The sequence below is a fragment of the Dermacentor andersoni genome, chromosome 1, assembly GCF_023375885.2.
Source record: "Dermacentor andersoni chromosome 1, qqDerAnde1_hic_scaffold, whole genome shotgun sequence".
Classification (NCBI taxonomy): Eukaryota; Metazoa; Arthropoda; class Arachnida; order Ixodida; family Ixodidae; genus Dermacentor; species Dermacentor andersoni.
Window position 1 is genome coordinate 108,460,308 of NC_092814.1, and position 16,007 is coordinate 108,476,314.

Genomic DNA, 16,007 nt, shown 5'->3' on the forward strand with positions numbered 1-16,007 from the left:
GTTTTTCTTCCTGAGGCAGGATTTTTAACATATTGCTTTTGTTTAGTGTTTCAAAGTCATGACGTGTTTTCTAGTGCAATTTTCCAATTTGTGGACGCGTTCTGAGTGCTGCTAGACTACGGTAAGGAACTAGGCAGTAGTATAAAAAGGGAAAGAGCCTGGCAGGGCTTAGTGAGGGTTGTGTCGTGCTTGCTGACTGAGCGGTTGAGTTTCGGCGTAGTTCTAACGCTTGCTGGGAACCAGAACAAAAATGGCAACTTTCCCGAAGTCACTTTGCAGTGTCCTGTGTGAACCTGAACGTGATAACGAGGCCTTCTCTGTGCGCTGCGCTCAAGAAACGCCGAAGGACGACCGCCTTCGGTTATGAGCATCATCGAGCGACATCCCTCCGGACAGCGGATGCAGTCCCCTGACCATCGGGATCTCTTTCTCCCGGCGGGGCGGTCTGTTACGTTTCGCCTGCGACGCGCGGTATAGCCGGCGCGGATGCGACGGACGCCGGGGCTTCGTTCAAAGCGGCGGATATTTTGGCCCGTTCAGCGCTGCCGCAACGCCTCCCAGCCAAGCGCGTCCAGGCATGTGTCAATGCCACGTGTCTTCGTGTGTGCGTGTGTGTGCATGTTGGTGCCCACGCTTGTCAAAGCGCGGCAGCCGGGGAGAGGAGCTCCCCAAGTGTGAAGCGAGGAGGTCTGACCGGCGCCGGCCCGGCGGATGCGTCACTTCTCGTCTCAACGTGCCCGAGCGGCGCCGTCACCTGCGCCCCATCCAGAGCCGTTCCTTCTTGCCCTCAACTCCGAGAGTATAAAAGCAGCTGCCCCCGGACGCCAAGAGAGGCTACGATTTCTTCCGTCGAGTAACGTGCTCTCCCGTCTCTCCACTTCGGTCGACCTGAGCGGCCGCTCTTTTGCGATGCTATAATAAACAAGTTGTTCTGTTAGCAGTCGACTCATCCTTTGCCCGGACCTTCGGATGCTTCCAGTTGTGCCCCAGGCCGCCAGGCCAACGCTACCCTTGGGGCTTGCGACCCAGATGCAACAGTGGCTATTATGTTCTGAAAATATCCGACATGCACAGCCAAGTTTGGAAGAGGAGAAGCAGCTGCATGAGGTAGTTGCAAGCAAATACGTAAGATCAGCAAAAACTTCGGCGTTGAGTGAGGCGCCTGAATAAATGTGTCTGGTAAAAAAAAAAGTTAGTTCTTCGATTACTAGACAAAATTACTTTGGTGTTGATATTATTCATAGAAAAGTTCAACGAAGACGACCTGATTAGACTAATAACCAGGCGTGGACATCATTGAGTGGGTGGGATGCCTACATTGTGAATGTGGCTAACCCCCGAAAGGCTGGAATGAACCCCATTTACTCGTACAAGCTAGATTGGCGCGCACTAGCCAGTATGATAGTGTGTATTGGTAAACAACCTTTGTTCGAGGGACCTCTATGTGCTCCTGTACAGACTTACAAGTAATCACATTCCTAATTCGCAAGCATGCTTCTCTGCACTGTACATTCGCCCACCTAATGGTGGCATCGTCCCACGTTCAAATAAATACCAAGTGCTAACTGCACATGCTGGTTCTTGTCTCTGGCACATGGTTCCCTCATGAGAGCCACATTTACATTTAGCAGGCCATAACGTAAGCAAACTGTGCTTGTGCACGCTGCTCGCAAAAATGGCTATGCCGCCATTAGTTTGGCAAATTGCCACGCAGAATGCTAGCTTGACAATTACGAAAACGATCTAGTCATAGACTCTTATGGTCTTATAGCCTCTTAAGGTGGCTAGTGGGTACTGAGGGTCGTGTTCTAACTTCGGCGCGGTAAGGTACTGAGCACGTGACATGAGAGGAGAGCGCTGCTGGTGTCACATGTACTTAACATACGCAGCCTTTCTGACGTCATGCGCTTCCATCCTTCCTCTCTTCTTTAAGACCTGTAATCCGCCTCATTCTCTAATGATTCGTCGAAGCAGGCGCGAAAACTACGGACGCAAGCAAAACAAAAACGCCAACTAAAACGCCAACTATCAAGTGAAATAAGGTGCAAGTTGCGGAAATAACCTACAAGCTGCAGAAAAGAAAAACATCACCAAAACAAATTGTGTGCACGTGATTTAGCGCAAACAAACGTGGTTCTGAACAAACACGTACATCGACTTGGCACAGAAAGGACACATAGCAATAACGGAAGCCAAATATGCTGGGGGGTGTCGACAGACAAAAAAAAAAAAAATTAAATCGTGGGGTTTTACGTGCCAAAACCACTTTCTGATTATGAGGCACGCCGTAGTGGAGGACTCCGGAAATTTCGACCACCTGGGGTTCTTTAACGTGCACCTAAATCTAAGCACACGGGTGTTTTCGCATTTCACCCCCATCGAAATGCGGCCGCCATGGCCGGGATTCGATCCCGCGACCTCGTGCTCAGCAGCCCAACACCATAGCCACTGAGCAACCACGGCGGGTGGTGTCGACAGACATGAGAAGAGTGGAAAAACGCTCAGAGCTCAACAGGGTGTCCCACGTAATTTTAGCCAAACTTTAAAAATATGCGAATGCCACGTAGCTGGACAGAACCAATGTAATGTTGTTTGCCGTCGCTTGTAGATACTAAGATTAACTTTCTCATTCTACCTAACTACATAAGTAGTCCTAACTGATTAAATAACTTTTCAAATATTATAATTAGATGAAAAGTGTCAATGAGAAAATTCTAGAGCAACATGGAAAACTCCCGATACAGCTTTCTGTTGCTCCATACGTGCTACATAAAAGTGTTTTTACGAGCGTGAAAGAAGCCCGTGAATACACACGAAGTGCCTCGAGCGGCCAGTCTAGCGGCAATTTTGCGTGCATTAACGGGCTTCTTTCACACTCGAAACAACACTTTTTATGTAGCACGTATTGGGCAACAGAAAGCTGTATTGGGAGATTTTCATGTCACTCTACAATTTTCTCATTGACACTTTTCATCTACTTACAGTATTTGAGACGTTCATTGATTAACACCCTGTATAAATGAATCAAGGAATGATTGGAAGCTCAGCGAGTTGTAAGTATTTATGAACCCGCCGTGGTAGCTTTGTGATTACGGCGTTGCACTGCTGAGCCCGAGGACGCGTGATCGATCCCGCCGCAGCAGCACCATTTCGATGGCAGCGAAATGCCAAAATGCTCCTGTAATTAGATCTAAATGCACGGTAAAGAATCCCCGGTGGTCATAATTACACTCTAAAAACTAGGAAGGGTATCGCAGGAGTGAAGCTGCCGGTTCACTCTTCAAAGCGTCGTTTTACTCTCGCAAAATGTCGAGGAGAGTGAAATGCATTGTTCACTCTGTCACCAAGGAGAGAGTGAAATGTGCTTTTCACTCTCCCCTTCAGAGAGAGAGAGTGAAAAGACTCTTGCGACAATAGAAAAGAGAGACTCTTGCGGCAATAGAAAACAAAACGTAGCGTAATCTTCTGCTTCAACTGTAGGTGGCTGGCCCCGAACATGGCAATGTATCATTCATGCACGCTGAGCAAAGAACACATCGTTTTGCTTCTAAGAGAACAGGCCGCCGCAGTTCAAAGGAACGCGTAGCGAGCGCTCTACTTTTTCACTCGGAGTGGCTCCACCGCGCGCGCGCGCGCTCAAGATCGCGGAACAACACAGCGCCGGAGAAAGTAGATCCATCCAGCGAGCAAAGGCCAGCCGAGGGAGATCGTGTGGCAGCCATCTCGCGTCGCCACGAAAACACGACAGTCGTTCGTCATGCCTTGGATATAACAACAAATCCTCCACGGTAAGTGAATTCTAACTTAGGTGCACATTCTCCGTATATGTCATGCTATCGCCAGGAAGTTGTCGCTGCGCTTAGCCGACGCGATTGACAAAGGACTAGGCGTACGCGCTGTCTCTTGATGTCAATCGAAAAAGCCAGTCGTCGCGATAACTGCATGTGATTTTATCACTTTGCCGTTGTCCGTAAGAGCTTTAAAAATCGCAAACGCTGCCAGAACTATGGTATGTTCAATAAGACGCCAGGCGAGAGGACGCTTAAAATGGTTAGTTCACCAGCCCGTGATTCCGAGCCTATGCGGAGCGTGATTAGCGTGCGTTTTGTGTGTTTGAATTTATTCAGTTTGGCAGTCTACTATGTACGGAACGCTGTTGAACTAAGGAATCACATAACAGAAGCCGTCATTTTGCTGGCAGCATGCTTTTTTTTTATAAATAAACCGCGCGCTTGACGGTGTCTCGCGCAGGGGGAATCTGCGACCACTGAAGTTACGTGCAGCACCAGTGCTAGTTAGAAACTTTGCCGCAGGCATTCAGCTGCATGCTGCAAGAGGTCAGTTGGGCGCGTTATCTTGAACTTACTGAAAACGCATGAGGAATGCATGTTTTATGCTGAAAAAAGTATAAACCCCATATAAGCGATCTTGCGCGCGGCAGCTACAAGCGACGCGACGGAGATGGCTGTCGCGTTCGCTCGTCGCCTACAAGTCGTACTCCGTGCGAGCGACGATTTTGAGCGACGCCTCCCCGGTGTTGCCGGCATGAGGGCTGCAGTCACGCGTGACGCGTGCTTTAGTAATTTACGTTGATGTATTTCACTATAAAAAGTAGCATAAAATATTTCCGGAGGTCTTGCAGTACGTTCTTATCCTTGCACGTATAAAAATTGGATCATTTGCTCGTTCCGCGCGACAATCGGTAGTATTTGAGCGATGTATGTACATCCAGTTCCGGCTTCGCGCTATTGGCTAGTCGCTCATAGCACTTCTGGGCGACGAGCGACGATTTCTAGATTTCCAGAACCGAGCCATCTGTTCAAGCGACGGCCCGTTTTGTCGCTCGTCGCCGTCGCGCACTAAATCGCTCTCACAGTGTTTATCCCTAAGACTGAACTGTTTTTGCTCATGTTGAAATGGTGTGATTATAGGTCTGGTTTTGTCTCCTGTTGCGGTTTTCGTGCACGGTGCGAAACTGAAAGGATGCTTATGTCTACGAACTCGGTGAATTGTCGAGCAGCTAGTTACGCATCGGCATCGAATATAACGGCTGCTGTGTGGAATTACAATTGCAGGGGCGCTTTGCATACGCTTATTGTTTTGGACATGCCTGTGCATTTGCTAATATGAGTTGGCGTGTCAGAGTTATGTCATATGAACAGCTAAAACAGCCTTCCTCTGGGTGTTACAAGCGTAATGTGTGCATTTTGCTATAGCATGGCAGATTATGATGTGTTTATCGCTTGAATATTTTTAGTAGAGAAATAAAATATCAAAATAAAATGTTGCTTTAATTCCGTGTTACCATTCTGTCGTACACAGAACAATAGGTTGGTGTAATAAACTAATAACTGCGGTTTAACTGCAACTTTTACATGCCTACAAGAATCTAAAATGCTAGATTTCAAACTGCAGCACTAGTCGGGTCTGTCAAAAATGAACTCCACTGCGCACCTCATGCATGAAAATAAGTTCATGCCTTTTAGTAAGCTTAGATGCAGGCCGCAGTGAACTTGTTAGTATTGAAATGTGGGTAAGCTTGCCATAACAAGCCTTGTTGCCCTTTTTTATGGGCACATCCATATATCCATTGAGCTGAAGGACAATATTTTCATCCCTACTGAGCATCATGTTTGCAGCTATAATCCTCAAATTATGGCTTCAGCAGTGGCACAACCAGGCATGGTGCGGGGGCGTGGGGGGGCACACTGGGCACGTGCTTAGGATGTGTCACAAGTGGTGTTTGCGATACACCAGACTCATGACAGACCTATGACGTCTGAAAATGACCAATATTCTATTCATTAGCAGGAGTATTCTAACATTCATGAAAAACAAGGATGAACTGTGGCTTGTTTTTTTGCTTAAATCTAAAAATTGAAGTTAGTTTAGCAGTTGACTGTTTCAGTCATTTGGATGTTTTGCATGCATTTCACTAGGAAGACTAAGAGCTAAGACTTTTTTATTGCCATTGCCTTGACTGTCTTGATGTTGTTTTGCACCATGTCCTTGTGTTGACTTTTGCATACGATATTTTTCAGGCACCCGCTTTATATAACGCAAGAAGGCAGCTGCAAGGACACGAGGATGTGAAAGAGCCAGTGCAGCGCGACTTCACGTAGTGCAGAGGAGCCAATGCCAAAAAATCAAAATACATTGGCATGTTATTTGGACAAGAAAACTAGTATGTGGGTATATTGGGTGTACCATTTGACCAAATGTCAACAAAATCAAGATACAGTATGTTACACGAAGATGAAAATTCTCACGTGCTCCAGGCAGTCATCTTAACATGGTATATTTATGTAATGTCTCTGATTGGAAAGTCAAATCAAGTATGCTCTCTCGAGACAAACACATAGCAGCAAGTGTCATTGAAAAGTTAAAAATGTGTTTTAAGAAAGCTGATTAGTTCTGAGAAGTGACTGCTTTTTGTCTTGCCTCTCAACAGATATAGCCATGTGATAAAGAAATAGTGGTACAATGAAATTGCATATTTGCTTAGCGACATGATACATACTTGCAATGAGCACGGTGCCTGTGTTTACTATAAAAAGCAACAGCCTATGCTCGGTTAGGTTAGGCCCACTACAACATGCAGGCATGGGTGATTGGCGCTTTTTTTATTTCTGTATCGTGAGGTTTCTTGATGTGCGTATAGGTGCAGTGGCACGCAGTATGGCTAGTACAAAAAAAGGGGGGGCGGGGGCAGATATATGTAGCTCACTGTACACGATACAGGGCAAAGGAAATCCGTGTTCAGCAACTATGTTAAATGCCATGTACATAAATTTTACAACGCTACTCGTTCGAAGCGCGCACAGGTGCATATTGAAGAAAAGTTTCCAGGGTAGATAATTTAGTTCGTAATTTACACTAATTTTGCTCTAACCATGAGACATAATAATTTGAATATACTGCACGGAAAAACCTAGAGCCAATTAAATTGTGTGTCAGCTTCGTGTGTATACATATAGTCTTCCCTATGCATTAGGTTTTTTGCGTAATGCATTAACAGTTGACAGCCTATCTTATGATGTGTACTCTGTTTACATTACAGATGTTTATTAGTTTACTCGTTTGTTTTGCGACTGATGAAATGCCGGCATATATATATTTTCAACATCTGACATAACCCTGTATGTTTTGCAGGGACAACCCAGGACGTGCATTTCTCAGCACCCAGTCAACTGCCAAAAGTGACTCAAACACAGGCCACCAGTAAGTGGACATCAGTTGCAATTTCACATTATGCAGTTGGCAGCTGCCTTGTACGGAGGCTTTTTTTTTTAATGAGATGGTGATGTCGTTCTAATGTACATTTTGACCACAAAGGTGCGATCATGTCTCACAGAGGCATATATGGTTGCTATTCTCTGCGAGGGACGTGTTCTCGTGTTCGTGAAGCATTTGTGTTTGGCAGTATTGTCGCCCAATGAGTCGGATATAAACACTAACTCGCCACTGCCGGCAAGTAGTTGCGAGAAACGCATTATGACGCTGTAAAGTTATTTCATTAATTCGAAGGAAAGTTTTGCAGCAGGAAAAAAGCTTGCTATTCCAGGTAAACATGTCTTTTTCTCACAGGTTATTTAGCCAAACTGTGGATGCATGAAATTCGTGACTTATGAATAGATTTTAATTTGTTCTTTAGTAATGCTTCTAAAAGAGACTAGAAATAGCATGTGACTACCTCTGCAATCAGCAGACCATACATTTACAGTCATAAGTGGCAGTTCCATGCAGTCTCGCACTTTATATAACCTTTCCTTTCAGCACCATTGGAACTGGTGGCTGCGTTTTCAGAAGGAGAAGTGAACTTGACACTGTATATGTATGTGTGAATTCGGTTTTCTTTGTATGTGTCGGCTCACTGACAAACAGTGCAAAAATCTGTTGTACCATGAGCCTGACGACGCCTTCTGCTGCTAGAAATGCGGCACTTCGTATTTTATAGTACTGCATGACATTTAAATCAAAGCTACCACATAAAATGATCAAGAAAACTAACCGCTGTTATAGCTGTTTTCCTCAAAGAACGCTTGTCCTTTATGGGCTGTGTTAATCTGAGCTCTCCACCGATGTTTCAGTAATATTATCCCTTAGTGAGTGAGAGATTGGGGGCAATTAATCGTGTTAGTGTTTAAGTGGTGTCCTAATTATGTGCATTTGTTCCAACAAAGTTGTCTAGATTACTTTATTGTGTAGTGTAAAGCTTATGAAACCATCAGCAACTACTGAGTTGCTAACACGCATATGGATTTGTCACTATACAGGTGGAACTCGGCTGTACCACTGCAGTGCTGCGGAAATTGCCTTCACCAGCGGCTTTGCAACAGCTGTTTCGCAGCATGTCGGTATGTGTTAATTTATAATTATGTTGGGATGGGCTAGTATTATGGACCACTGCTACTCTGTATTGTGACAGATCCATATGATAAGGGATGTAATGGGCACAGCGAAAACCTTTGAATTTTTTACTATGGTACATAAACAGGCTCTCCTTTTCGTCACAGGAGCAGGAGAGAAGGGCATGCAGGCACTCCTGAATGTACATATATTTCAAAACATGAGAAAAACATATACACACACACACACACACACAATTAAACTAAAGGCAGGGACGTTCCATCTTTCATCTTGAATTGAATTGTGCAGCGCAAAAATACAACACAGACCACAGAGAAGCACACATGTTAACAGGTTTGATACACACGTTAGTTCAACAGATTTGATACTTCAAGTGTGCTATTTTACACAAGGGGGAAGGGAAAGGGGAGAAAATCAGAAAAAAAAGTGGAGTGGAAAAAAAGGAATCGTGCCAAAAAGCATGAGAAGCATCGCGCAGCCATGATCACCAGCAGGACATCAAAAAAGCACTCTGATAAAATTACATACAGGACAACCTTACGTATAGTTTGTTTCAATCAACTCAGATCACATGCAGCCATTACTGCAATCAAGTTGTTTCCTTATGTCATATGAGGGAATGATGTGGGCCCAAAAAACTGTTTAGAGCTGAAGGATTATGTTCCATTCTAGCCTCATTGCCTGCTTTTTTATCATATTGTTATCAGCTGCTTATGTTAGGGACACAAAGTAAGAGTACGAACTGTTTCCCAATTCGCCATTCCACACAACATGTCTTTATGACTATATGTACATGCAGATGATCCATAGCTGAAAAATATTCAGTACAGTAGAATCTCATTACAAGATGCACTTGGTTGTAAGAGACATCTGAAAATGGTTTGGTTGGTTTTCCGATGTTTGCCACGTTAACAATACTGTATACAAGAGACACCTTTGTTACTAAGGATGACTTTTTAAGTATTCACTACTTCGAAGGGACACAACCCACACACATTCACTTTGTGCACCTTGTGTGCTCCGAAGGGCGTAAAGAACACGCAATCCTTACACAAGTCAATCGCGCATGTCTCTTTTAGCATGAACCAGAAAAGGAGGGCAACGAGGACAGTGCAGGGCAGAAAGTGTCGGCAGTTGAAGCTGACGAGCGTCTAAGAGCACCTCAAAGGTACTGCGAGCAATAAGGCTTGCAAAGTGAAGTGTTTAAATTCCAGAAGTTGGGAAGGAAGCTAACACAATCTACAGTCACTAAAAAGCTGTGAATGTCTTCTTTAAAGGGCCCCTAAACCACCGAGGTTGAAATTTAGTTGCGGTGTTGCAGTTCTACACAATAAGGCAATGAACAGGTAGCCACAAGAATTTTTCGAAACGGTGCAGTAATAGTGGAGCTACGTGTGTTTGATTATCGAAAAGTAGTCCCCACTCATTTTACTCTTTCATCTGGTACACGCCATATGGACAGTATCGTCTTTTCCTTGCCTAGTACACCTCCAAATGTTACGGGACAGGCCAACACCAACGAGCTCTGTTGCTGCCGCGCTGGCCCGTCGTCCTGCGAGGGGTGGCGCTAATACAACGGAACTGTATGGTGACTCGCGTTGAAGAGCCTCATAGGGAGACCCTTCTGTTGGCGTTTCTCTTCTTTGCCCCCATTGGCTGCCCACAATGGCATCGCGCGCAACGCGACGAGGAAGAAGGAGTGTGTGTATTTGCTTGCAGGCCTTGCCGGCAGTCGTACACTTTCGTTCGACCAATCGACAGCACCGGAAACTGGTGACATCATCAGAGACAGCCTGGTGACGTCAGGACAAACTGGGGGGTGCAGGATAGGTCCAGCGAGGCGCACAGGGTCATTTTCTTCATATTGTGGTGCTCCGGCAGTGCTACGCACTCTGGCATTTGGCTTCGTCGATCGTGACGGCATTCTGATTTCGATACGCGTGTTTACTTGAAATGTTCAAAAAATGTCGAGAAGTGGTTTAGGAGCCCTTTAAGCCACCCTGAGCATTTATTCCTTCAGATATACCAAAACATACTTTAGTGATGATGCATAATAAAGTGATCTAGTCTGGCTCCTCAGTGTCTCAAAATTTTTGGTTTCGAGAGACATGTTTCCCGTGCCTCTTGAATATCTTCTGATGAGGCTTTACTGTAATATACACAAACAATTGTGTAACTCCTCCTGCAAGTATTATTCATTAAGCCCGGTCACTTATGTGCAAAGTTTGTGGTTAAGTCTTGATCTCCGTACTTTTTAGAGCTATGTTTATTAATTCATGCTGTTCTTATTGGTTCTTCGATGCAGGAGACAATGCCTACGAAATTATTGGCCCTGATCATGAGAGCCCTCAAGGGGCAAACATCTCTGTTGCAGAAGTGAGCCCGGTACCACTTGGAAGTTACCATGACAGATGACACGGCAGCAATAGATACAGAGACTGCCACGTCTACTGCAGCTGCAACAGTGTACGAGGCAAGCAGCAGCGCGTCAGCAGCAGTGTCAGAAGGAACCACACCAGGCCTGGTAGAGCAACATGTGTGCTATCACTGACTTTTTTTGTAGTGGATACAACTCATTTGCTCAACATACAAAAGCTTTTCACCACGACTGTGAGCCAGTGTTATTGTGCAGCAAGTGCAAGACTAAGTTAAGTATTATAACACAGTACAAGCATCACTTTAACATATGAAAACATATTACAGTTGTTGCCTCCCCAGCCAGCCCACATAGCCACAACAATGTTGAACACATGGTGGGACACACATCTTCTCCATTAGAAGATAGTAGAGACTGTCAGTGTTGTTGTTAGATTAACTGGTCTTTGTAGGCAACTAGGACAACACAGGTGTCATAAGATTGTTGTTGATGTTGTTGTTGAAGAGGTAAAAAAGTTTGATGCAGCTGAAGTGCCAACTGATATTGAGCAAATCAAAAGCAACCACCTGAGAAAGCAACACTATCGAAATTTGGGTATCTATGTGCCGCCAACTCTGGTAAGAATGGCATAGGACAGAAGTGTGATGAAAATCACACAGACACTGCTGTTGCATCACTGGCCACAGTGAGCAGCGACTTGTAGGGAAAGAGAGTCGACTGAAACTAACATTATGATATAGTGTCATGCTCCCATGTGACCACATTTCAAGTTATTTTGCAAGATACAGCTCAACCTCCAGAAACGAGACTGCAAGTTGTCTGTAAAAAAGCTTTCACAAAAAATTATTCATAACACTATTAACATAGCAGTATCTTTTTTTTTTGTGTCGGTTCGAGGTTCCCGGCTGTCCATTAATGCAAAAATTGAGGAAAAAAAGAACATGTGTCGTACTTACACCTTTTTAACAAGTACGAGGGGGACAGAACTTTTCTAGTCATGCATCTTCATCATACTATCAAGTTTTTAAATGCCTTTTATAATTATTATTACCAGTTATATCTGAGTGCATTGTATGCATGTAGCAGGTGTAAAATCAGGTCAGTTGGATCAGATGCCTTATCTGCAAGCGAACCCTATATTCAAGAAATTTGAAATAAAATAGTTACGTTAGAGACGCAGTCTTTCAGCACTTTATTGCCTGTGGTTTAAGCATTGCTCAATACTTTTGTGGGTGGCAATTTCAACCGGCACAGCACTGCGCTTTGCCACAGTCACATTTGTCTTCAAAGCGGTGTTTACCATTTGTGTTGATCTGTTTGTGTATGCATAGAGCAAGTTTTTAATTTATATTTTTCTGCATTCTTGTGCTTGCACTAAGCTTGTATAAGGCAGTTACAAAATGTGCGGCACTATAACGAACTGTTCTGTTGAGCTTACACTTGCAAATAATCGTGTTCAGATGGCCGCACTTCTATGCGGGTGCACCGCTAGCTTTGTGTATGTTCTCATGTTTGTATAAAGCTTATATAAGCTAGTTAGAAAATGTATGTCACTAAGCATTGTGATATTCTTTAAAGAACTGCTTGGTTGGTTTTACACTTGTGAATTAGTATTGAGGTGGTGGTATTCCCATGTATGCCCACTGCTAGCTTTCTGTGTCCTCACGTGTTTGTATTAAGTTTCTACAAGGGAGTTACAGCATGTACGTCACTAAGCGCTGTGATATTTTTTAAAGAACTGCTTTGTTGGTTTTACACCTGTGAGTAATAGTACTCGTGTGGCACTAGTCATGTGTAGGTACACAGGGACCATTTGTATACATTATGCTCATGTAAAGCAGTTACAAAGTGTATGTCACTAATTACTGTGATATTTGTTGAATTGCTGTGATGGTTGTACACATGTGAATAATAGTGGTCAGGACACAGTACTTGCGGTGTATAGTTGAATTTATACACAGCCAAGACATGGGCTGTATACGTACCAAAAGAAATGTATGTCATAATATTGTTGTGATTATTACTGTTTGGATTTTAATAAACTGTAATAAAATTGTTTCTTGTATCTATTGAGGTATGGCAATTTGTCATGCAACCAAACTGAGGACCTGCACTTGTGCATACAAATAAACAGCTAATTTAAGAGTATACTGCTCATATTCTGCTAAACCAGTTTAACAAATCTTCTACTACAATGCTGGAAAAATGACAGAGCTGACTCGGATGCACAGAAAAAGTTCTGCACTGGCTGAAGGACTGCCCCACACTGGAGTTCGTAATGTTGCGTTTATTGGAGTAGAACAGAAAGTGCACTTCTATTAAAAATGCGACAGTCAGTGCAGAAACATAAGGCAGACGAGCGGATGTGGCACATTTTTTTCAGGGCCCTCCATGCCTACTACTGCATTTCTAGTCTTCCTGTGCTCTGCGTATAAGCCCCTGTTCAGCCAAGGTTTTTACTCCATGACGGTTGTTCTACTGGGTTCGTAGCAATATTGAAAAAAATTCAATGGTTTTCAAGGACTTTCGAGGCCCCGACACAGTAACTTCAAGGACCTCGTTCAATGTGTGTAGTAGTTTGGACAGGCAATAACTTGTTCAAGAACACCGTTAACTTTAATGCAAACAAAAGAAAACAAAACAAATCGCATTTCAGTGATTTCAAGGCATTTGAAAGACTGCTAATTTGCCTTTCACCGCCCACCACTAAACACACACAAGGAAGCATTTCAAGAAAGCGCTCAAAGTTTTTCTGCAATAGCACAATTAACTACTTGGACCTGCAACATTTGCAGTTTTTGAATACTGTTTGGTTTGACAGTGTATGTGATGTCATCTGTTGCCTCAGCTTTTTTCACCATCAAATAAGCAATAGTCATTTCTAATTTCTTTTTATTGTGTCTGTCGCTCTCAATTTACTCTTCACGGCTTCTCTTCGAATGCCTCAACTGTTGAGCTTCCTGCTTCTGCTCCTCCAAGCACATTTGTCGCCGGTTCCATGTGCATAAAACTGGTATCTGCAGCTCCTTTGTAATTTCAACTTTAAGGATGTCGCTTTCCTTCTATTACCTCCAGAGACAATTTTCTGTGACATGCGAAAGAGTGTCACAGAAGGGAAAAAAAGCGCTTGGCAATGTCTGCTAAGTCTAGCCAAGTGTACAAGTTTAAGGACTTTCCAGTACTTCTAAAAATTCAAGGGTTTTCAATGCCTTGAAAATGGCATTTTAGAAATAAAAGATTTTCAAGGATCGCTACAAACCCTGGATTCTAGCACCTAAATAATTTTACAAGCTTATTTTGGCATGGAGTTAGGAAATTCATGCTTTCTAGCTAACGCTGCACTATCTCTGTACAGTGAAGCCACGAGAGCGCAACTATTTTGGAGTAAAGAAAAATACTGAAAGCTTTTAATACCACTCTTCTTTTTTTCTATGGAGCTTCGTATTGCCTAGTTAAGTTTACGAATGCGCCTGGTTTTGGCGGGCGTTTTTTCGACATTTTCTGGAAGAAGCAGATGTCTAGCCCCCGTATTCAGAAATGTATCTTAATACAAAGCTCATGCTTGACTTGATATAAACGACGCCTGGTGCGAACGTCCCCCAAGACGCTCACTGCCTTTCTTTTGGTGCGTTCACGACTTGCGTCGTTTAGATCAAGTCAAGCATGGGCTTCAAGTTATGATGCATTTCTGCATATGGGGGTAAGCGTGCACAATTCCGGGCAACGCACTGTGCCATTGACACTGAGAGAAAACGGGGAAAACAGAGTTAACCACTTATGCTCCTAAACTTTCGCGTACCTGTGGTGTGCGTGTATCGTGGAAGAAGAAACAGCGCAAACACAAGGACGAAAAAAAGCATCAACCACACCAGCGCTTCGTGGTGTGGCATGTTTTTGCGTCGCCCTTGTGTTGCGCTGTTTCTTCTAAAATGCTCAACCAATTAGCCGGCAAGTCCATCCTGTGCATATATAAATTGAACACACGCCTGAGTGTAGATGGTCTTCGAAGCTTTTAGAACGAGCACTGCCACAGGATACGAGCAGTGCAAGCGTAACAAGTGGACACATTAGTCATTTAAACATGCGTGCCAATGCATTTGACGCGGCTATCGGCATAAGCAGTCTCCAAATGCTGGAATGCATGCGCTTCAAAACGCTAACGATCCGCTGCTAATGCAGGACAACAGCTCGCAGCGGACTGAACCAAACTCTAAACTAATGCACTTGAAAAGAACGTCTACACGGCAGCGTGAGGCACGTCGAAATGCCTGGTACTGGCGTCGCAGTTGCTCACCAGTATACGCGCGAATTAAATTCACATACGTGGATGGTTGGCGCAATACTTTGTATCCGCGTATTTTGGAGAACATGGACTGGAGAAGCACTCGATCATGAGCTGAACGGCACATTTGTTATTTTCCTGCGGTGACGACAAGCCGTGAATAGTTCTCACGTTGTCGTCTACGTTGTCTTCCTTGGTTAGTCGTAGCAAGGAATGGAAATGATGCAAACGCACACGTATTCCAGTACACAACAGCACAGCACACTGCAGAGAAACCCCACCCACCACAGCAGATTCATCAAATACGTTTGGTATATATATAAGCTCTAAAAGAACACGACTGGGCGTGGCGGCGCTGTGGTGTAATGGTTATGATGTGTGTTTCGAATTGTACAAATTCGAGTGTACGCGGGTTCGAATTCACATGATGTATAGAGCATTGTGATTCTTGATAAGTATGCGATTCCCTTGACAATTGTATTCTAATTAGATTGTGTGACTCCTGATTGTGAAATTTGCGAAGATATTTGCAGATTAAGTGTTAAATCGGTTTTTTTTTCTCCTTAGTGGCGTTCGTGACGCATACGCATCGGCCGCTTCAGAGCAGTCACGCCTCACGGTAGGCAGCAAATAGCCAGGAAAAAATGACTTTAAAATCCTGCATAACTTTGCTCACGCCTATTCTGAAGGCCGCTTGGAATCGGGCCAGTGTCTCTGAGGAGCCGCCTAGGGAACAGTATATCAGCGGCCCTAATTTGATCTGATTTCCTGCCTGCATGCGTGATCAGGACTTGGCTAAGAGGGTATTGGGAAGAGTACTAGCACTCTGTTCTGAAGGAGTACAAGCACTCTGTTTGGGGGAGTAGAAGTACTCGGTCTGGCGGTGTACTATTAACCCTGCGGGGAGAGTATTAGCACTCTGCGGAAGAGTACTAGCACTCCCTGTGGGAAGAGTATTATCACTCTGCGGAAGAGTAC

At 44.2% G+C, this 16,007-nt stretch overlaps 1 protein-coding gene across 2 annotated transcripts; it reads left to right on the forward strand.

Annotated features, from left to right (window-relative positions):
• The first annotated feature begins 3,560 nt into the window (after positions 1 to 3,560).
• On the forward strand, positions 3,561 to 12,812 carry LOC126545604 (uncharacterized). Of its 2 annotated transcripts, XM_072286586.1 has the most exons (5): positions 3,561 to 3,788; positions 6,042 to 6,184; positions 7,153 to 7,221; positions 8,277 to 8,357; positions 10,676 to 12,812. In XM_072286586.1, the coding sequence occupies exons 2-5, from the start codon at positions 6,136 to 6,138 to the stop codon at positions 10,783 to 10,785; spliced, it is 309 nt and encodes a 102-aa protein (XP_072142687.1). In that variant the 5' UTR covers positions 3,561 to 3,788; positions 6,042 to 6,135; the 3' UTR covers positions 10,786 to 12,812. The 2 variants fall into 2 exon arrangements, with proteins under 2 accessions (XP_072142687.1, XP_072142685.1); XM_072286584.1 differs by having other exon boundaries at positions 3,561 to 6,184.
• Positions 12,813 to 16,007: the final 3,195 nt, after the last annotated feature.

Excerpts from the sequence above, each read along its gene's own strand:
- LOC126545604 (XM_072286584.1), top strand. The coding sequence starts at position 6,136 with ATGCCAAAAAATCAAAATACATTGGCATGTTATTTGGACAAGAAAACT. Across the intron at positions 7,222-8,276 it reads GACTCAAACACAGGCCACCA|GTGGAACTCGGCTGTACCAC; the intron begins GTAAGTGGACAT and ends GTCACTATACAG. Across the intron at positions 8,358-10,675 it reads AGCTGTTTCGCAGCATGTCG|GAGACAATGCCTACGAAATT; the intron begins GTATGTGTTAAT and ends TCTTCGATGCAG.